At 39.9% G+C, this 23600-nt stretch overlaps 1 protein-coding gene across 1 annotated transcript in view; it reads left to right on the top strand.

The window, feature by feature from the left end:
* LOC124776158 (dynein axonemal heavy chain 3) overlaps positions 1-23600 on the top strand; it is a 1197897-nt gene that overhangs the window by 664743 nt on the left and 509554 nt on the right. The window contains exon 40 of the mRNA XM_047250998.1: positions 8461-8621. Coding sequence (XP_047106954.1) covers positions 8461-8621 — 161 coding nt within the window. The remainder of the gene's footprint in view (positions 1-8460; positions 8622-23600) is intronic.

The following is a 23600-nucleotide window of genomic DNA, read 5'->3' on the forward strand; positions in this document are numbered from 1 at the left end:
ATGGGTGGTGCAGGTAAGAAAGAGGCCTGTGGTGGGGATGTAAGGGGGATAACAGGGCAGGAATGAGGGAAGACCCTGGTGCTACATGTGGGAGTGTTCAAAGACGATGTGGGGATAGGATAGGGCTGCTAGGTGCAGCACCAAAAGGCTGTGCTGCAGTATCTGGAGGGGGAGAGCGAGATTTGTAGGTGCATTGGTGATACAGAAGGCATGTGTGTACTGTAGTGGGAGCAGGAAAGGTAGAGGTAGGTGGAGCACAGGAGCTAGTGAAGATTCAGTATAGAAGAGTTATGGGAATGCAAACTCAGAAAAGCTGGTGTTGGTGGGAAGCATCCAGATGGAACAAGCTTTGAATCATTAAAATGATACACATTGTGTTGGGTGGTGTGTTCACCAGCTGGGTGGTCCAGCTGCCTCATGCCCACAGTTTGTTGATGGGCAATTCATCCAGACAGACAGCTCCTTAGTTGGCATGCCCACGTAGAATGAGATACATTGGCTGCTAAGTTTGTAGATCACGTGGCTGCTGTCACAAGTGGTCCTGCCTTACTTATGTCAGGTGATACCTATGACAGGACTGGAGTAGGTTATAGTGGGAGAATACATGGACAGGCTTCGCATCTAGGTCTATTGCAGGGATATGAGCCCTGAGACAAGAGGATGGGAGTAGGGATGGACAAGGATAGTGTGGAGATTAGGTATTAGGCAAACACCATTATGAAAGAGTGAGGAGAGTATTTCTCATTTCAGAGCAAGATGAGAAACAATTGAAATCCTGGCAGGGAACATGATTCAGTTTTGCCAGACTGTGGTAATACTGAGCCACAAGAGGAGTGTTTCTTTGTGGGTGTGTTGGGTGTGGTAGGTGACTGTCAATACAAGGCACAGGAGATATGTTTCTGATTGAATTTGGAGATTAATCTCATTCTATGAAGGTCTCAGTCCTAAGTTGGTTGGTTTGGAGGAGGGGACTGTAACACCTCCGTTTTTTATCCAGACCTGATCTGATCGAATAGCAGTCCAATATTTATTATTAACACGACCGTGAACCTAATCGGGCTGGCAATCAGAATTGACTGCCACAGAAGTTGTTACATTCCAGTTCGTTCTGCTCAATACTGTAATACTGAATGTCTGATAATGAGGAACACCAACACAGTTTTACTAATTACGAACTTATATTCTTCTCAAAACACAAAAAAGGAGACAGCCACTGCCTTCGCCATTTTTTTTTTTATTATTTTGAGCTTTTCCTCATTACAGAGGCTTATCTCCAACATAATAATTTACTTGGAAATTACAATACAAACAATAAACGTTCTTAAACTATAATCTCAAAATATTTCTCCAGGTGTTTCGATCTTGTGTGTCCTCTTCCTCTGTGCCCATTCTCCTCATTATGTGCTGTACATTTTGGAGCCAGGTTGTCATAGGTCGTCCTCTTCTTCTTCTCCCCTCCGGTTCCCACTCCAGTATCAATTTTGGTATTCTGGTTTTCTCCATTCGTCATACATGCCCGTACCACTGTAATTTCTTCCTATCCATTACGTCATATATTCTTTCTTTTATTTCCTTTCTCCTTATTACTTTGGTGTTCCTTATCTTTTCTTTCCTGGAGATTCTTGCCGATCTTCTCCAAAAGTCCATCTCTAGATCTTGTAATTTTTTAATGTGTTTCATGTTAATTGTCCAGGTCTCCATTCCATACAGAGCCACACTCCCTAATATGGATTTGTATATTAATTTTTTAGTTCTGCTCATTACATTCCTGCTCCATAAGACTCAGTTAAGCATCCCAATGACCCTCCGTCCGCTACTAATTCTTTTATTGATTTCTGACTCTGATTTTCCCTCGATTTCTAAAATGGATCCCAAATAACAGAAAGTGTTTATCTTTTTGATTTTCTTTCCTTCAATGTATAGCTCATCTGAATCATTAGTCAAGTATTCTGTTTTTTGGTAATTAATCTTCAAACCCCAAATTTTGTATGCTACTGCTAGTTGATTGCACATATAGTTAGCATCCTCCCCATCTCGTGCTACGACTACTTGATCACCAGCAAATAATAAATGATGTAGGTAAAGTAAAGTCCATCTCTTATTTTTAATCCCATACTATTACATTTACGAGACCATGTTCTAAGGCTAATATCTATATAGATTTTAAATAATGATGGTGACATTGGACAGCCCTGTAAAAGGCCTTTGCTTGTTCTAAATTTCTGTGAAAGTTTATTACCAACTTTCACTTGGCAAATGTTATCTTTATACATCTGTTGTATTATTTTAATCAAGGAAGGGTTTATGTTTGCCATAATTTTCATGGAACATTCGCCATACATATCTAATCACGGCTAATCTCAGCACAGGCTTTCTTCATTTTCCATTATCGTCACACGCTAATCCATCACTGCATCCAACACTGCAATCCAAGGTTAGGCCGGCGGGGTAGACGCGAAACCAAAAATCGGCACTAGTAACGTCACTGATCACTTTCGTAATGATACTTCTTCACTTTCCCGGTATTAATATATTACATAGGGGTCTAACCACGGCGATGGCGACACCCTTCTCCATTAAAGACCTGTATTTCAACAATGGCCTTCACACACACATACCCGCCAACCACAACTGGCGCATCTCGACACTCGCTCTCTCAACACGTCACAATCGATTGTTCGCCCTATCGACCTGTGCCGAGTGCAAAGTTATAGTAAGGGCCTATGGACCCCTTACAGGACCAAAAAGCAAGGTCATCTCTCAGTGTTACTTGGCATATTTGGAGAGGTACCACTTGTCACTACAGATGACAGACGTACTGATGCAGCCATCTTTGAGGTGGAGGTGACATCGAAGAAGGTGTCTTCTTGGGCTGAGAAGGACTAGGTGAAGCAAATGGGGGAGAATGAGATGAGGTGCCAGAGGTATGTGGATATGATGTCCTCATACTTGGTCCAGGTCATCAAGATGCCATCAGTGAATCTGAAACTTTTGAGACGCCTGGGATTCGGGTTGGTCAGGACGGGTTTCACTAGATGCCCCATGAACTGGTTAACGTAAGATAGTGCCACATAGATGGTCGTTGATGTACTATGGATCTGCTTATAGGTGGTGCTTTCAAAAGAGAAGTAAATAAGGGAGAGGATATAGTTGGTCATGGTGTCCAGGAAGAAGGTTGTAAGTTTGAAGTCAGTCAAGCATTGGGAAACATAGTGTTAGTGTAGAGCCCTTGGGAATTGGGGATTTGTGTGCAGAGGGAGGTGGCTTCCACAGTGGTGAACAGGGTGCCGAGTGCTAAGTGAACATGAGCTGTGGAGAGTCTTTAGAGAAAATGGTTGGTATCTTGTATATAGGAGGGTAGGTTACAGATAATAAGATAAGGGGCAGAGATTCTCTCTGTGGTGTACAGCAATTAGCCACATCGGGGTATTTTGGGTGTTTGGGTTTATCAACTTTAGGAAGCATGTAGAAGTTAGAAGTGCTGGGAGTGGTGGGGTTGAGGGAAGAGATCGAGAAGAGGTTCTGGGATGGACCAATGCATTGGAGGAGGAACTTTCGTAATGTAACATATCACTTTTGTGAAGTCATGTTACAAAATCAGTTTTCAAACAACCAAATGATGATCACCACTATAAAAAGTTTACTTTCATTATTAATTAAATGATCTATTGTTTTGAGGTATGTTTTATTCATGCGCATGTATTATGAAATGGATGGACGCAGGATATCTGCAAGCCAAGATAATGATAAACATCTTACCATGTTTCTGGTACCTGCTGGTTATGCGGTTTATATTGTATTGTCAGCTCCTGCCTTGGAGATATGGTGTATGCCTTAGAGGAAGAGCAGCCATGGTAATGCCTATGATGTCATAAGTCATTGAGATATGTGGACTAAGTTGGAATCTGTTGTTAAGATGCATGGACTAAGTTGGAGTCCGTTATATCAGGTAGACCGTTTTTGGACTTAGTCCTTATCAGTATAATTGTGATGATCTGGATAACAAACACTTTGGTATTGTGTAATCAATGTGAACAAGGAGAATGTAAGCAGTATATTATAGAAGCTTCGTATTTATTTTGAGAAATGGATGTTGGATTTGTACTCCTAATTTCCAGTGGTAAGTGCCACACTCCAAGAAATGAAGTTTGATCAGTCAAGGTTGGTGTGTGTGTTGAAATAATGAAGGGATGAAGACAGAATAATAGGAAGTCTTGGCTCCCAGTCAGACTTTATTTCGCCACCTGATATCACAGTAAAGAACCAAGAACCAGTGGAACATTTCACTGTGGATCCTGCTTCATTTGTGGAATGAAGTCACTGACAGGGGTTCTAGGTGGACATGTCTGATGGTTGGCTGAATCTCCCACCAAGTAATTGCTGCGCTTCATAACGACAGTGGAGGAGTCTTTGGTGGCAGATAAGATTGTAAGCTCATGGTCAGTGTTTAGGTGGTGGATTATGGTTCTATATGTGGATGTGAGATCGGTTTGCATGTTGAGGGATGTCAAGAATGATGGTGAGAGCTGATTTGGGGCAGTAGGGATGGATCATGCTTGGATGTTGGAGTAAAGTGAGTATTTCAGGGTTCAGTATTGATTGTGGATTAAGTCTGATTGGTAAGGCTAGTGATGTTTCCACTGTAGGGACTGGGAGGAGAGGAGAACTTTAGGCGCAGCATGACTTACTTTGAGAGTGGGACAAAATGTTAGACCTTTGACGAGGATAGATATTTCTGTGAGTTTGAGGCATTTGAATGATAAGTTTATGAGTGTGTTTTGGGTCTTTGTATCCTCTGAATTCTGTAGAGTAGTGGGAGGGGGTTCCTGAGGGTGTGGTAATGATAGCAGGTCTGCGAGGCATGGTTTGGTGGCTATGAGGGGATCCAGGGGAGGTTTGATGGAGGCTCCTGTAGTGGTTGCTGTCCAAGGTGGAAGAATGAGATGAAGAGAGTAGGTGGTTTTTTGAGGTGGTGGTGTGCATGCTGATCTAGTACATGGAGGGCAAAGGCTTCAGTCTAGGAGATGAGATGCAAGTATTTGAGATTGCAGAGTTGGATAATTGTGTGGAGGTAAAGGAGGTAGTGCAAGGAGGTTTGGGCCATATTGATATGATTATGCAGGATTAGGTTGGCGAGAGGCTGATGGAATTTGAACATGTAGGGGTCATTATGGAAGGGGGAGTGGGGTGTTAACAACCAGAGATGGGTAACTTAATAGTTAGGCCGTTTGTGGGTTGTGTGAGCTAGACAACAACATATGAACAGTATGCTGGACTGAGTTCTCTAGAGATGGGAAAATTTTCTGTATAGGTGCAAATGGAAGGAGCAAGATCCATAGTGCAGGATAAGAAACACATAAAACATAAGTAAAAATATGTGAGAAGATGACAAAAGTAGAAAACTGCTGAAGTACAGTGAAAGAGTATAAAACTTGAGGAATTAGGGACTATATTGAAAACTGAAAATTAAATAAAGTTGATATGAATGCAGGATGAGTTCAGTGTGATAAAAAGAACGGATAAAAGTAGAAAACTGCTGAAGTACAGTGAAAGAGTATAAAACTTGAGGAATTAGGGACTATATTGAAAACTGAAAATTAAATAAAGTTGATATGAATGCAGGATGAGTTCAGTGTGATAAAAAGAACGGATAAAAAGATGATAATTGATGGAGTACAGGCTGGTGGGTGAACAGGTGTAATGATACAGTGCAGCAAGTGTGATTGGTTGAGATAAGATCAGTAAGCTGCTTGTTTGAATAAGGGAAGAGGGTATGTTAGGTATGGGGTGCAACAAAGTACATGAGATGCAGAAAGGTACAGGATAACATGCAGAAATATGTAACTGTGAATCTCTCCAATCTGTTCACCTCATAGTCCCGCTCCCGCATAGTATCCACCACTACCATTGGAGCCTCCATTGAACCTTCTTCGAATCCCCTCATTGACACCAAACCCTTCCTTGCAGACCTGCTACATTTATCACACCCTCAGAAAAATCCTCCTGCCACTCTACAGAACTCAGAGCCCGAACTGACCTGCAACACAGTCATGAACACGTCTTCCAAATGCGTAAATCCCACAGAAGTATTAGTCCTTTCCAAGGGCCTTTCATTTCACTCCACCCACAAAGTAAATCATGCTGGTCTTACTAAAGACCTCCTCTCCTTCTACCAGTCCCTACAGTGGAAACACTTTATCACCAGTAACGCTACAATTGAGACTCAGTCAACAACCAGTGTAGAAACCTGCCACAATCAGCTTACTCTGATGTCCAACCATGATCCATGCCTACTGTGCCCAAATTGCTCTCTCTTAACTTTCCAGAATTTCCTAACCTTGAGCCTTGTCTCACCATCATTGCCAAAATCTCACAATATAAAAACCAACCTCACATTTGCAGAAAGAACCACAGCCTACCACATAATAACTGATCATGACCTTACACCCCTCTCTGGATGTGGATGTGAACCGCAGAGATTACACGGCGGAAGGACTCATCCAGCTGGCAGATATGTCCACCTACAATGCCCACCACAGTGACACCATTCCAGGAATCCAGCGGGATCTCCAGTCACTTGTGAAGTCAGTAGGTCTATCCCAGAATTTGTCACCTAACAATGTCTCTCTCCACACCTCTGCCACTTCCCTCACAGTACCTTCTGCACACTTAATAAAATTAATAAACCAAACCATCCAGGGCACCCCATTGTGGTTGGTTTCTATGCCCACTCAGAGAGAATCTCTGCCCTGTGGACCAGTATGTCCAGCTTGTTACCTGTAACCTAACCTCCTATGTAAAAGAAACCAGCCTTATTTTCCATGTCTACAGTTTCTGTTCCTATCACAGTCCAGTGCCCTGTTCATGACTATTGATGCCACTTCCCCTACAATAACATCCCCTATGCCCACGATCGTGCCACTTTGGGAGACTACCCTTCCCAATACCTGACCGAATGCAAATCTGCAATCTCCTTCCTGGTAACATGACCATCTGTTTCTTCTCCCACAATTACTTCTCCTTTAAAGGCATCACCTAAAAATAAATCTGTGGTTCAGTAGTGGGCAATGCCACGGCAGTCTGATGTTAACCAATTTGCAGGGCATCAGAGTAACCCCTCCTAACTACTCAGACTCTCTAACCCCTAACTGGTTCTTCATGATCTGGACCAAGGCTGAGGACAGCATATTCACATTCCTCCAGAACCTTGACACATTGTTTGCTCCAACTAGTCCTCCTCACTTCATCATGCCACCTCCTCAATATCAATCTCCACTTCAATAATGGTAACATAAATGCCTCTCTCCATATTAGACTTAACAACCACCAACAGTACCTTCACTTCAACAGCTACCATCCATTCCACACCAAGAAGTCACTTCCATACAGCCTAGCCACTCACAGTCATTGCATCTGTAGTGATGAACGATGCCTCTCCAAATATGGCAAGGGTCTCACTGAGGCCTTTACAAACTGAGATTACACTCTAAACCTGATCCAGAAATAAATCTCGTGTGCCTTGTCTCACCAGTCATGTACCATCTCCCACATTCCCCAAGTCTGTTTTGTGACTTGGAACCACCCAGGATTTAAGGAGCTGAATCATATTCTCCACCAGGGTTTCGGATGCCCCTCAGCTTGCCCTGAAATGAGAAATACCCAGCCATAGTTGTACATATCTGAACACTCAACCTATGCAATACCTTTTATCCATCTCTGTTCCATCCCTACTCCCAAACCCCTTGTCTCATGGCACATATCCCTGCAGTACCCTAGATGTGAGACCTGTCTGAACGTCCTCCTACTACAACCTACTCCAGTACTGTCAATGGCATCTCCTAACCCATCAAAGACAGGGTTACCTGTGAAAGCAGCCATATGATCTACAAACTAGGCTGCAACCAGTGTGTTGCAGTCTACATGGGCATGACTATTATCAAGCTGTCTTTTTATATTTAGTGACTGAAATTGTAGTTTTGACACTACATTACTGCTGTTCAAAGTACCCTTGGTAACATCTTCTTTTATTGCTAGACCATTTGATGTATGTGTTGACCTGAATCCAAGTGTATCAATTTCGATGGCTTCACAACCAAAATTGATCTGTAAAGAAACAAAATAAAGAGAAATTTCAATCCATCCAGTGACAGCCAGCATGGCAGAATCTTGTTATTCAGGCAATTCTGGTAGCTGTGGCCTCTACTAAAATATTTGTATATTTAGGGTGTAGAAAAATTTCCACTACCAGTGACTGGTAGCGGAAATTTTTCTACACCCTATAAAGGAACAGTCACAGAGTTCAACAGCATCCACTGTGGATAAAATTCATTTGTATATTTGTTGTTTACTTTTTTCCCAGCAAGAAATGACAGTGTTTATTATATCTATGTATCTTTGTATAATATTTGATGTTATATGTATGTATCTTTGTATAATATTTGATGTTATTATTTTTTATAGGGCAGAAAAGGAGAAATGACACCACTTGCATTGTACAATCTTTTTATTGAAAGTGTGAGAGCAAATTTACATGTCACTCTTGCAATGTCCCCAATTGGAGATGCGTTCCGCAATCGGCTAAGGATGTTCCCTTCTCTAATTAACTGTTGTACAATTGACTGGTAAGTTTTAAATTCATAACTACTAAATAAGCTGACATATTTAAAATTAGATTTGAAAAATTCTATGAAAAAGGAGAATCAGAAAGGCAGAAGGAAGACAAAACTTTTTGAGATAAGTTACGTTATAGCTTCTTTAGGAAAGATGTCCATTTAAGACAGTTCACATTATCTTACCATTGTCAACAGTTCATGATGTGGAATGTAATTCATTGAAGGAATCTGCAAGCAAGCAATTAATTTATGGCGCAAGGATGTTTACTGTTTCTAAAGACCAACAAATGATTTTACAGTGTTTTTCATAATTATGGAAAATTTACTGCTCTGAATAGAAACTTAACAGAAACCAGGTCATTGAAGCCACAGAAATCTGGCTGAAGTTCTCAGCAAAGAATGGTTGACACTGTAAAGTGTGAGGAGACTGGATTTTGTGAGAAAATGTTAATTAATGAGCAACTGTCATCTTACTCAGGAAATTAACTTTTCAAAGGCTACAGTGTGAACAGATTGGTGGAGTGTGCAAACTATGGGACCCAATGGATACTGAAGGCAGAACTAAATTCTATCCTCGTATTATCCAATGCAGTTACGCAATGTAAAACATACTAGAGTTTTTATTGTTCATCTACCGTGCCTCATTCAACTTTGATAGTGTTTCCAACCACTTCAGTTCTGGACTGGCATGATGAAAACCCACATGCCAGTTTGTCAGGCGGAGTTGCGGAAGATCAACTCAATCGGTCAACGGACTATACTTCCTAATGGGAGAGTCATATAGCATCACACAGGCACTTCCTTTGATGACTCAAGAGTCAAATGGAAGAGCCCATTTGGCATCCACAGGTGGGGCAAGCATATACCTAACCAAAAGATTAGTTTGTTGAAGGCACTTGTCTGCTTGCTCATTTAGCAGCTTGGTTATTGAGCTAGGCACCATCATGGAAGTTGCCACCATCCTTGATGAGTTTCCTCAATCTCCTGTGGTCTTCTGAAAGCTCTTCCCATTTGTCACATTCACTATTAAATGCATTTATATCAGGATTGGCACAATCTCTAAGGCACAGAGTAGGTCTTCCAAGGGGTATCTTGGCATGTGCTCTCTCACAAAGCAGCATGTGTCGAGAAAGATGCTGCTTAAATAATTAAAAGGAAAATTTTGAAAGAATGATTGAAAAAAATTTGAAGGTACTCATATATGAGTGAACTTTAACTGGCTGTAATATAAACTGACCTTCAATATCCAATACATATATTCAACATTTAACATGCATAAATTTACATACATCCTTTTCTTGTTAACCTTCTTGTGCATGGAGATTGGTATGACAGTACTGGTTCTGGATCGCCCCTCCTCTGATCACACAAACTCTTCTTGTTAGCTTCAATCCTCTTACTGCAGGATTATTGGCGCATCAGAGAGAGATGAACAGATGGGTATCGTCACCATGAATGAACAAATAAACTTCGCTACCTCGATGAGTGTCTTTGATACTTTCTAGCGCACAATTGGAATACACACTTCTGAACAATACCAATGTGGTGGAACTTGTCACACATCCACCCGCTACCACTTCTAGAAACAGACAGATGAATCTTACTTTACTTTACATGTGGAAATGGCCTTATCGACCATACACTTGCTCTATGAGCCTCTTCCACTTCTGTATGTCCAATGTTCTGTTTGTCCAGTTGTTGTTGCTGTTCATCCTAGTTGTGTGCTCCCAAATGTTATCCCCCCATCTGATTCCGGGTCTTCCTCTTCCTCTCGTTCCATCTATTGTTCTGCTGAATGCCATTCTAGGTAGTCTATTCTCTGTCATTCTTGCTATATGGCCTGCACAATTCAACTTTCTGCTCTTGAGCACTTCGACGATATTAATGTGTTTGTTCAGTTCTCTTAATTCTTCATTTCTTCTTATTCTCCATTCAATGCTGTTTTTGTCATATACAGGTCCAAAAATGTTCCTCAGTACTATACATTGTAGTCTGATTATCATTTTATTTATTACATGTTGTTTAATTATAATTTCATTACATCGCTCAATTCCAATTATATTGAGTACATTTTCTACTCTTGTTTGGTTCTACATTCTTTACATAACATTCATACAGTAATAGATTATTTTTTCCTTTATGGCTTAAATTGACATACATTTCATTTCAAATTACGTGACTTCTTGTTGGAGCACATTTATCAAGTTCAGAGAATTAAAGGAGTAAACAACAGTCGTTACAACAGATTCTACATGCTGCTTACATAACTACGTGTGGCCTCGCCTCTCTAGCATTCTCCAGGAAGGATATACACACTACTGGGTTGAGAAAATTTCATGGAAAGGCATTTATGTGCTCAGTCATGCCTTGTTACTATACTTAATTGTGATCCCAAGAACAAAATAGGTTGTTGTTTATAAGCACAATGCAAACCTGGCAGTACCATTCATATCGAATATTTATTTAGTGTTTAAAGTGAACCTCAATATTTACTTGTTACGTTCGTCGTATACCATTTCATATGCTGAGGTATACAAAGTTGTATCATCAGTACTATACGTCATGTACAATGAACCTAAAACAGTGTTTATGTAAGTAGCAAATGTGTGTAAAAAAATTCGATGTAAATCAGGTGTTTGACGCTTTGATGAATGGTTGACACAGTTGTTAGATTTTGACCCTTGATTATTTGGTAATGCCCCACCTTAGTTCAGCATCATTATATCTGATGTACTGCAACTTTATTCCTCTACACATATTTTCACACTATCACATTCATACATATCATAAACTTACAACAATATTTACTTGCAGTGTAGTCCTTTCTTATGCTTGAATGGTACCTAACACTTGACAAGCATTTATTTTTCTTCATTTTAGGACGTTTCAATGCATCATTCCCTGGAAGAATAAAACTTAATACTAACTTGAAACTAAATCTTCATAGATAAGTGTGCAGTGGCTCGATGGTCACTAATACCTCTTTCATATATTCGACCCCGTATTCATTCACTTAAGTGTGCAGTCGTGCTGTCCTATCACAAACTCATTTACTGTCATGTGTGTGTCTGTACTTACCTTATAATCTGAAAGATAAGGTGTATTATAGGCATGATGTGACCTCTTATTCAGTTTACCACTCTTATTGTACTCGCTTGTTTACATACAGCAAAGGTTTTCTGGTCCCTTAACTATAATTAGTGCATGTACTTTCAATACTTAAATTTGTAAATATATAGATATAATGTACATAGTAGTGTAACTTCAGTAAACATCTCGTCGTTTAGGATTCTCTTTCCATGTACATAATAACACCTTCAGCTGTGTCCGACATGCACGCGCTTGCAGTACGCTGACTAGCTTTCTCCAGAATGTGCGTGCGCTGCATTGCTCTGTTACCATTAACGACGCAGCGAGTTGTGTATTGCAGAGCTCGCTACTTTGCATTTCACAAGTTCATTTATTCATTTACAACTGGGCTACACACATGGTTGCATTGTGTTTAAAGAATCGTCGTCTCTAGCCACATAAAAGTAAAATTCTTCATTGGTACGTCCACTTACCTTATCATTTATACATTTGACATATAAGAAAAAAACTAAACAAAAATTTTCGTTAACAACTAAGAAGATAAATTCTGGAATGTGATTTTCTGGTTGCATACCCTCTTCTTTGCGATGTTAGTAACACTTTCATTTTTTACACAAAATCCTTAATAATACCTGGTATTCTTTCAAATACAGGTACATCTATATAAGCAAGTATCAGGTCCCTAAGTTCCACTTTGATTCACTTACTTCTGTTTTTATTGTGTCAACGTTTATATGTTCTGCTCATGACTGTTCGTTACTGTATGTGTTGACAAACATAACTATGGGATTTACCAATTGAACTTCAAGCTCATGAGTAACTTCAGTTTTACATCTATTTTTACTTCCCCTGGTAAGGTCTATTTCTTAATTGATTATTTACAATGAAATAACATTTGCCTTTTCCTATATCAGTTTGTACTTGGTAATGCCTAAATGTGTCCATACCAATTAAACAGTCAACTATCATTTTCTCTACTATCAAAAAATTGCATCACACAGAAAACTGTCCTAATTGTACAGGTATTAAGGCGTGTATCTTGACTCCTTATGATTTCTGACCAGTGGAAGTTTGTAGCTTGCAATTTTGCACTGGCAGTGTAGATATACATCCATGTTTCTTCAATTATAGAAAGAATCCCTGTGACACCAAATTGGTCATAGCCCCTGTGTCAAGCACAATGGGTACATCAAGGTCAAATATTTTGGTTTTAATAGTACCCTCATTACCTTGATACAGATTGTCTCTCACATCATTGCCATGATGGTATCTGATAAAGCAAGTGTCGATCAAGCTCATGCCCCCACTCACCTCCAAGGTCACGCAGTGGGGGCCTACCATGACCGGTTCGAGTTTTCCGGCGTTGTAGTGGCATTGACCTCTAGGTTAGGCATAAATTCCACTATGTTGACCCTTGGTGCTTGGTTACGCCAGTTAGTGTCCTGAGAGGCTCTTGACTGAAATTATCTTTGCCCATTGTAATTGTTTTTGCTAAACATTTGCCCATTTCTTTTACATCCACCTTTGTATGTACAGCTTTTTCCATTGCCGTTGTGCTTATTGTTACCATTATCGTAGGTCTGTGTGGAGTAAGGTTGCCACCCATGTTGTACTACAAATCCGTTGTTTACTTGTTGGTCCGTAAATCTCTGTGTCGCTATCGGTGTAGTAACAGGCTTTGGTTGTAGTGGTCTCTCTTCATACATTAACTCTATTGAGTCAAGTACAGATAGAAAGTATTTTTTATCATGCTCAGAGATAGTAATGAGTTTTTTCCTAGTGTGGGCAGGAAGACGGCTCTTTAAACTTTTCAGCACGTCTGCTTGGGTATACTGGGTTTGTCCAGTAACTGGTTTTATTCAAATATTTTTCAAAATAGCCACTTAAGCTCCCATACTTGCTATTAAATGGAACTGAGTTGAATACTCCATGTCTGAGCCTCTCAAAGTGTTCATAATAGTGGCAATATTCCGCCATGTCCATAGCCCATAGCAGAACATCATCCTGTGTGTATCCAACAACAAATCTAATTTTCTGTTCTTCAATCCAGGTATGAGGTAAAACATTTCAAAATGCTCTAATAAAGACTACAGGGTGTGTTCTTTTCCCTTCAGAAGTAAATACCAGAAATTGTTGATGCCTAAGTAATGCCTCATTGCCAAGTAATGTTGACATATACGTCACGCTGTCAGTGAGAGGCACGTGTATGTTCACTTGTGGGGTAGCACATGGCAACTACGCTTGCCCAACAGGTGCAATTGTCAGCAAGTGTTGTTGCATTCTGCAACCTTAGCTATTTTCCTTAGATGGGCGAATCCTGTATTGTGTGTGGGTAACCAGTGCAGGTATATAACTTCTCCAAAAGCATAGGTTTGTTTTCTGTCATATGTTGTTTTGGAATGTCAGTAGTTTTGACACTGCCTCGCAGTCTTTCCTCTGCTTCCTTTAAATCGGAGTCTATTTTAGCGAGAAGTTGACTTTTCTTCTCTTTTAGACCTTCTTATACAGTATCTACATAAATTTTGCCTTCTGACACTACCTTTTCAGCAAGGGTGCTGCCCATGCTGCCCTTATCCAGCATCCCAGCTTAGCCTTTTCAGTTATTTCCTTTACATCTGCACATAACCTATCTCTCTGCTTTTTGGAAAATTCTAACTCTAAACTTAACTGATCTACTCTTAGACTCAACTTGTGTATTTCCATAGGTAGATTTTTGCATACATCTTGCAGCCCGCTGACTGTGTTCATCACTTTTTTTACTGACATATCCACTTGGGATTGTGTCTCCTGAATTTGAGAATATGCTTCACTAAGGTTTTGCAACTCAACTGCAAGTCGTTTCTGTTTACAGACTATCAATGTTACCTTTTCCGTTAACGTATTTATATTGTGGGACATGTCGGTAATTATTTCTTGTTTTAGTTGTTTACTGAGCTCTGTGAACTTACCGGATAATTCGTCAGATAATTCAGTGGGTATATTTTTGCTCACCTCACTGAACTGTTGACTAATACTTTTCTAAAATTTGTTAAATGCTTGCTTTTGCTGTGCAGTAGTTTTGCTCACCTCACTGAACTGTTGACTAATACTATTGTTGAAATCGTTAAATACCTGGTTTTGCCATGCAAACTGTTGTGTTATTAGTTGCATTAGCTGGGTCAAAGTGTGTGTCTCACTAGTATTTGCATTGCTTTTGTGAACTGTTTCCTGTGGCTGTGTTCGTGATGTCATGAGCAGATAATCAAACGAATTTTTGCCCACTTCATTTTCACTATTTGAGAAAATGTTTCCCTGTGAGACCTGAGAAATTGTCTCATTGAGCATCATAAAAGTGACATCATGACTCACCATGTTACCAGGAGCATCATGAAAGTGGCGGCATGACTCACCATGTTACCAGTGTCTTCATTTTTTAATAATGGGACGCCAATCTGGTTGTTCTGGTAGCCATCTGCCAGTTCACAAGTTGGCGCTTTACCTTCAACTGTTGCCAAGCTCAGATTACTGCTGTCTTGGCATATTGCATTTTGTAATGAGTTTTCAAGAATGTCCATTTCCTTTGACTCCATTGTGAACAGTGTTTTACAAAATAATGACAAGAAAGAATTTTAAACATGAAATTTCATTTGTTCCGGTATCTTCCAATCAAAGCCGCTTTATGTGCATTTTCAGTAATGAACCTAATTATTCTCTGGTACAGTCCTATTGATACAGTCTTACAGAATTTGAAAGAATTATTTTGCACCTTAATGTGGACTTTATACAGATTTTTGTCTTTTACAGAGAAATGCACTGTCCTTGAAGGATATTAATTGAAAGGAAAGACTGCAAGAGAGATTGCGCCAAGCACGGCTGTATAAACGTACAGCGTAGCAGCTTCCTACCTTAACCGCTGAAATCTGCATTCCCGGCATTAATATGCTCTTTCAAGTTATAAATAGTACCAATCCCACGGACATATAACAAATGCAGCAAAGGCCTCATTAGTTCATTTGTAATGATAAAATTGATCATTTATCTCAAATTCATATTCCGCTCGGTGCCGTCCTTTGAACGGTCACTATTGAATAGTGGCGGGGAGACTAAAAATGTAATATATATTCGAAACTGACTAAAAATTTGCTGCTTAAATAATTAAAAGGAAAATTTTGAAAGAATGATTGAAAAAAACTGGAAGGCACTCATATATGAGTGAACTTTAACTGGCTCTAATATACTAATATAAACAGACCTTCAACATCCAATACATATATTTAGCATTTAACATTTGTAAATTTATGTACATCCTTTTCTTGTTACCACTGTTGTGCATGTAGACTGGTATGACAATACTGGTTCCGGATTGCCCCTCCTCTGCTCACGTGAATTCTTCTCATTAGCTTCGATCCTCTTAATGCAGAATTCTTGTCGCATCATGGAGAGAGAAACAGATGGGTATCATTGCCATGAATGAATGAATAAACTTTGCTATCTTGATAAGTGTCTTTAATACTTTCTAACGCACAATTGGAATACACATTTCTGAACAATACCAATGTGGTGGAACTCGTCACGCGTCCACCTGCTACCACTGCTAGAAACAGATGGATGAATCTAAAGCAATTAAAAAATTGGAGAACATCTCTTTATCTCTTTTGTTTGTATGTCAGATTTATATATGATACAAAAAGAATGAGAGAGCAAAAGAAAAGAAAGAAATAATAATAATAATAATAATAATATGTTACATTATATCATTTGTCAGGTGGTCCTTCCATGTTATAACTAGAATGTTTTGGAAGCTCCACCACAGGTGAAAGATGTTGACCTCCCATTCTTGTTTGGCGTATGATGTCCAGGTCTCAGAACCATAGAAGAAGGTGCTCAGCATCCATGCTTGATAGATGAGCATTTTTGAGGTCACTATAAGGTGTTTGTTGTCCCATACTCTTGTGCGGGGCTTCCCGACAGTGTTCACTGCTTTGCCAATTCGTGCATTTACTTCGTCGTCTAGAGAAAGATCTTCTGTCAATAGCGAGCCGAGGTAGCAAAATTTGTCAATGACATTCAACAACAAGCCATCAGATGTTATGGCAGGGATATCTGTGTATCCTTGCGCCATGATCACATTCATCTTTACTTCCAGAGACTTGGAGAAGAGCTCGCATGCAGAGTAACATTTGTCCACAAACGTTTGAACATCATCTTGAGTGTGTGCTATGAATGCGGCATCACTGGCCAATAAAACGTAACCTTCAAATACGTCCTCACAATAGCACTTTGATCTGAGTAATGAGATGATGTAAGGTTTCCTGTTGGCACTGATATATAGATGGATGGCAATTTTTTTTTCATTGAATCGAACCTTGAGAAGTAACGTGAAGACTATACCAAACGAGGTAGGGCCCAGCACACAGCCTTGATGAAATCCTCTTTGCTCAAGAAAAGATGACTGGGCTTGAAACCCACATTGGGAGTCAGGATACACATGCTCGGCAATTGTCTCCAGTCTGACCAGCACCACATGGGTAAACATTTTTCCAACAATACCCAGCAGTGAAATTCCACAATAGCAGTTGCAACCATTGTGATCTCTTTTGCCTTTGCACCTTTGCATAGAAAGACTATGTTGGTAATGCGTGTATCCTACCCCACAGTACCCCCAGCCCAATAGTTCAATAAAATGTAGTAGAACACTGGGGAGAGTGGAGTCAGTGTCATAAATTTGGTACGAACATTGTCTCTACTAAAGCACTTCCTGCATTTAATCCATGCGACAGCTCTCTGAAGCTCCTCCTTAGTAGGCATGTGGCCAACTAATGCCAGTTCAAGGATTTGGTTTGTAGTTTTATCTCCCCTGTATGTATTTGGTACCTATATTGACAATTTCTATCAGTAGGAAGCAGGGTAGGATAAAGGAAGAAGTAGTGTTGTGAGACACACTTCACGTGACTCCTCTGCTGAGACTCGTCTGGCTCGAGTGTCACTGCCAGTTGCTACACTGCCTTTGGTATGGCCCTTTGTGTCTTGGGAGTGTGCAAACCTTCTCACCCACAGGCACAGTGCTACATAAGACCATGTCTCATGAGAGTATCAACTAATACAACTTTATTTGAGGAGTGGTTCACATATCTATTATTGGTTGGTAGAGGTTGTAATTTTAATAGAATGGTGTACCATCCCACTTTGATGTTAACGTCTACGAGCATGTATAAATGAAACATTTCCTGACTCCTGTCCAACACAGCCACAGGTTCTGTATTCCTTGTGTGTGCAAAATCCCAGAAGAAACTGAATAGGAATTGGATGATACGGTTCTAGCTGCATCTCTTTGTGCAAGGTACTTGGGAGAATGTGACAATATTTTTGATGGGCTGCACTACCTGATAAAAAAGTGATGCTCCCAGAAGGGGAAGAGGAAATGAAATGAAACTACATGGGTTGTGACAGTCTTTGATATTATGTTATTGGTTAGAAATTCAACTCATATTGCAAAGAACTTGACATCTGGTCTGGATGCAGGCACTCATTCAGTTGGGAAGGGTGTCATAAAGTTTTATCTCTTTCTGAGGCAAGCTGGCAGTGGAACGGAATTGACATCCGAGATGGTCCCACATATATTCTATCCCACACATATTCTATCAGCGAGGTGTGGGATTCTTGCTGGCTCTCGAAGCACCTCAATGTCACACAGACAGTTTGCAGACACAAGTGCCATAGGTGGACAAGCACTTTCCTGTTGAAAAATGGCACCATGATACTGTCATGTGGGAGGTAACTTGTGAGGATGCAGGGTGTCCAAGATGTACCATTGTGTCATCAGAGTTCCCTCAATTGCTTGAAGCCATACCCTACGGCTCCCCACTCCGTGACACAGAGATAAGATCACTATGCCTCTCCGTAATGGTGGAAGAACTGGACCTCTTCCCAGCTTGCCACCATACACACTAGATGATGGTCATCCAGGATCGTACAGAACAACGAGTTATCACCGACCACTATGTGATGCCGTGTCATTCGTCATCAGTCCACGCTTTCTGGCCACACTACCACTGCCAAATGCAACATTTTAACAATGACCGTAGGTTAACGAACTGTGCGACATAATTATTCATACATCATGATCTGTGCAGCCTGAGGAGAGAATGAACTAATGCAGAATGCAAAAGACAGACAGTCTTTATGACATGTTAGGAGATTGGATCCATACACATCATCTGACTGAAAATGACATTAAAAAAATAACTTTATAGTTTAAGGGTACTGAAAGTGTCAGTGTGAAATCAAAAGGAAAAATGCCCCCTTATGTAAGAAAAGAAACAATATCTTGAGACAGCAAGACAATAGAATAACACCCATGACAAAAAAAAAAAATTACGCACATAGTGAATGTACTAATGTAGAGTCTCAAAAAATAGCAATCATCCCTAAGTAAAAATTTTGTAGAAAGTTATGCTTAGTTTACAGTGAATGAAGAAGAGACACAAAAGGTAATTATTATCCAAAAAACATCTTTACTATGTAGAAAACGCAGCAGACAAATTGAATGTAGTCAGTTAGTAATTATTGTGCCCAAGTTGTTGTTCTTGTGGTCTTCAGTCCAGAGACTGGTTTGATGCAGCTTTCCATGCTACTCTATCCTATGCAACCTGCTTCATCTCCCAGTACGTACTGCAGCCTACATCCTTCTGAATATGCTTAGTGTATTTATCTCTTGGCCTCCCTCTATGATTTTTACCCTCCACGCTGCCCTCCAACACTAAATTGGTGATCCATGGATGCCTCAGAACATGTCCTACCAACCGGTCCCTTCATCTTGTCACATTGTGCCACAAACTCCTCTTCTCACCAATTCTAATCAATACCTTCTCATTATTTATGTGATCTACCCATCTAATCTTCACCATTCTTCTGTAGCACCACATTTCAAATTCTTCTATTCTCTTCTTGTCCAGACTATTTATTGTCCATGTTTCACTTCCATACATGGCTACACTCCATACAAATACTTTCAGAAACGACTTCCTGACACTTAAATCTATACTCGATGTTAAAAAATTTCTCTTCTTCAGAAACGTTTCCTTACCGTAGCCAGTATGCATTTTATATCCTCTCTACTTTGACCATCATCAGTTATTTTGCTCCCCAAATAGCAAAACTCAATTACTACTTTAAGTGTCTCATCTCCTAATCTAATTCCCTCAGCATCACCCGACTTAATTCGACTACATTCCATTATCCTCATTTTGCTTTTGTTGATGTTCATATTATACCCTCCTTTCAAGACACTGTCCATTCCATTCAATTGCTCTTCCAGGTCCTTTGCTGTCTCTGATAGAATTACAATGTCATTTCTTCTCCAGGGATTTTAATTCCTACTCTGAATTTTTCCGTTGTTTCCTTTACAGATTGCTCAATATAGAGATTGGATAACATCAGGGATAGGCTACGACCCTGTCTCACTCCCTTCCCAACCATTGCTTCCCTTTCATGCCCTTTGACTCATATAACTGCCATCTGGTTTCTGTACAAACTGTAAATAGCCTTTCTCTCCCTGTATTTTACCCCTGCTACCTTCAGAATTTGAAAGAGAGTATTCGAGCCAACATTGTCAAAACCTTTCTCTATGTCTACAAATGCTAGAGACGTAGGTTTGCCTTTCCTTAATCTTTCTTCTAAGATAAGTCGTAGGGTCAGTATTGCCTCACGTGTTGATCGTCCCCAAAAAACTGTAGAGAATACGCGTTAGTATTTTGCAGCTGTGACTTATTAAACTGATTGTTCGGTAATTTTCATATCTGTCAACACCTGCTTTCTTTGGGATTGGAATTATTATATTCTTCTTGAAGTCTGAGGGTATTTCGCCTGTCTCATACATCTTGCTCACCAGACAGTAGAGTTTTGTCAGGACTGGCTCTCCCAAGGCCGTCAGTAGTTCTAATGAAATGTTGTGTACTGCCGGGGCCTTGTTTCGACTCAGGTCTTTCAGTGCTCTGTCAAACTCTTCATGCAGCATCGTATCTCCCATTTCATCGTCATCTACATCGTCTTCCATTTCCATAATATTGTCCTCAAGTACATCACCCTTGTATAGACCCTCTATATACTCCTTCCACCTTTCTGCTTTCCCTTCTTTGCTTAGAACTGGGTTTCCATCTGAGCGCTTGATATTCATACAAGTGGTTCTCTTTTCTCCAAAGGTCTCTTTAATTTTCCTGTAGGCAATATCTATCTTACCCCTAGTGAGATATGCCTCTACATCCTTACATTTGTCCTCTAGCCATCCCTGCTTAGCCATTTTAAACTTCCTGTCTATCTCATTTTTTAGAGATTTGTATTCCTTTCTGCCTACTTCATTTACTGGATTTTTATATTTTCTCCTTTTAAAAATTAAATTCAATATTTCTTTTGATACCCAAGAATTTATACTAGCCCTCGTCTTTTTACCTACTTGATCGTCTGCTGCCTTCACTATTTCATCCCTCAAAGCTACCCACTCTTCTTCTACTCTGTTTCTTTCCATCATTCTTGTCAATCGTTCCCTATTGCTCTCCCTGAAACTCTCTACAATTACTGTACCTGAATGTACCTATAAAATGTTTCTAAATGAAATGCACTGTCTTCCAGTCTTAGTCTACGATACGAATAGAACAGAAGTTTGTTGTCTCATTACACAGAATTTCAAATCATTGGCCTGATGTAGAGGAGAGACATAAAATCACAAAAATTTATTTGCAATTTTTCTTAAAACACCATAAATATAATATACTGTACTGAATATGTAATTGACATACTGTTGATGACCTTTTTAAAACAACAGAATATAACTTTCTGAGTATATGTTTTCTACTCCTCAGATTTTCAGTTAGATGGGGGATGTTTCCAGAATGAGATTTTCACTCTGCAGTGGAGTGACCGCTGGTATGAAACTTCCTGGCAGATTAAAACTGTGTGCCAGACCGAGACTCGAACTCAGGACCTTAGCCTTTCGTGGGCAAGTGCTCTACCATCACTTGCCCACGAAAGGCTAAGTTCGTGAGTGCAAGTCTCAGTCTGGCACACAGTTTTAATCTGCCAGGAACTTTCATTTCATCAATGTGTTCGTCATCTGCGGAGCTAGTTGGCATATAAACGTGTGCTGCTGTGGTAGGCGTGGGCTTCGTGTCTCTCTTGGCCACAATAATGCGTTCACTATGCTGTTTGTAGTAGCTTACCGGCATTCCTATTTTCCTATTCATTATTAAACCTACTCCTGCATTACCCCTGTTTGATTTTGTATTTATAACCCTGTATTCACCTGACCAGAAGTCTTGTTCCTCCTGGCACCGAACTTCACTAATTCCCACTATATCTAACTTTAACCTATCCATTTCCCTTTTTCAATTTTCTAACCTACCTGTCCGATTAAGGGATCTGACATTCCATGCTCCGATCCATAGAACGCCAGTTTTCTTTCTCCTGATAACGACATCCTCCTGAGTAGTCCCCGCCTGGAGATCCGAACAGGGGACTATTGTACAGAAACACCTCAGAAGTTTTTTGTATCCATACTTCTTACACCACACTCTTTTACTTTAAAGTTGATAATCTGCTGTATTAAGATCCTATGCAGCACTGATGGTGGCCAAAGTGGAGAGGATATAATGTGGAGACCGATATTAATAAGAAAAGCGTTTCTGGAAAAAGAGCAATTTGTTTCCGTCTGATATAAATTTAAGTGTTAGGAAATCTCTACTGAAGACATTTGTTTGTAATGTAGTTTTCTACAGAAGTGAAACATGGACTGTAAAGAAGTTCAGATAAGAAGCTTCTGGAATGTGGTATTACAGAAGAAAGGTGAAGATCAGATGAGTAGATTGAGTAACTAACCATGAGGAGATATTGAATTGAAATGGGGAAATAAAAAATTTATGGCACAACTCAAGTAAAAGTTGGGATAAGTTGATAAGACACATCTTGAGACATGAGTAAGCTGTGAGTTTGGTAATGGAAGGATGTATGGAGGTGAAAGGGGGGGGGGGGGGGGGGCAATTAACTGTAGAGAAATGAATAGAGTAAGGAAATTCAAACAGATGCAGGCTGCCATAGTTATTTGGAGATGAAGTTGTTTGCACAGGATAGAACAGCATGGCATCATGGGTTGTGGGGTCACACAGGTCAAGTCAAGTGGAATGTGTGCTGACATCCCTTTCCTGTCGTGCTGATATAATGGTGATGTAGATGGTTTCAACATGCCACCTCATGAACAAACAGAAAAAAAACCACAGCAGTATTACATAGAGGCAATACTTACATCATGAAACATATAGTTTCCATATGATGAAAATGCTTCTCTTTATTCAAACTTCCATCTCCTACAGACTTTGGACAACAAATTCTTGCAATACAAAATGGTCCCACGTAGTAATGATGGCATTTCTTCATTTCATCCTTTACTGTCATAGATTTCATGTCAGTTTTAACAAGTACATAGTGACCCTCATTATAGTTAATTGGTTGAATTAATTTATAATGGACCAGTGTTCTAGCCAGTTTTCTACATCTGTAATGCCATCTTCTGCCTTTTTACTTCTTATATCTCTTGATGATCACTGATTAATTGCTTCAAAAAAAAATATTGTGTGTGTGTGTGTGTGTGTGTGTGTGTGTGTGTGTGTGTGTGTGTGTGTGTGAGAGAGAGAGAGAGAGAGAGAGAGAAAGAAAGAGAGAGAGAGAGAGAGAGAGAGAGAGAGAGAGAGAGAGACAGACAGACAGACAGAGGAGTGGCTTTTTTTTCTCCAAATTGCATTTTCAAAGCTTAAAAGCTTTTGTATCCAGTCCTAATGACACTTACATAATACATTCTTAACAATATACACAATTCTCTTATAGTCCATTTTGAAACTGAATTACAGTTTGATATTAAGACATGCCAAACTT

Source organism: Schistocerca piceifrons, chromosome 2 (assembly GCF_021461385.2).
Source record: "Schistocerca piceifrons isolate TAMUIC-IGC-003096 chromosome 2, iqSchPice1.1, whole genome shotgun sequence".
NCBI lineage: Eukaryota > Metazoa > Arthropoda > Insecta > Orthoptera > Acrididae > Schistocerca > Schistocerca piceifrons.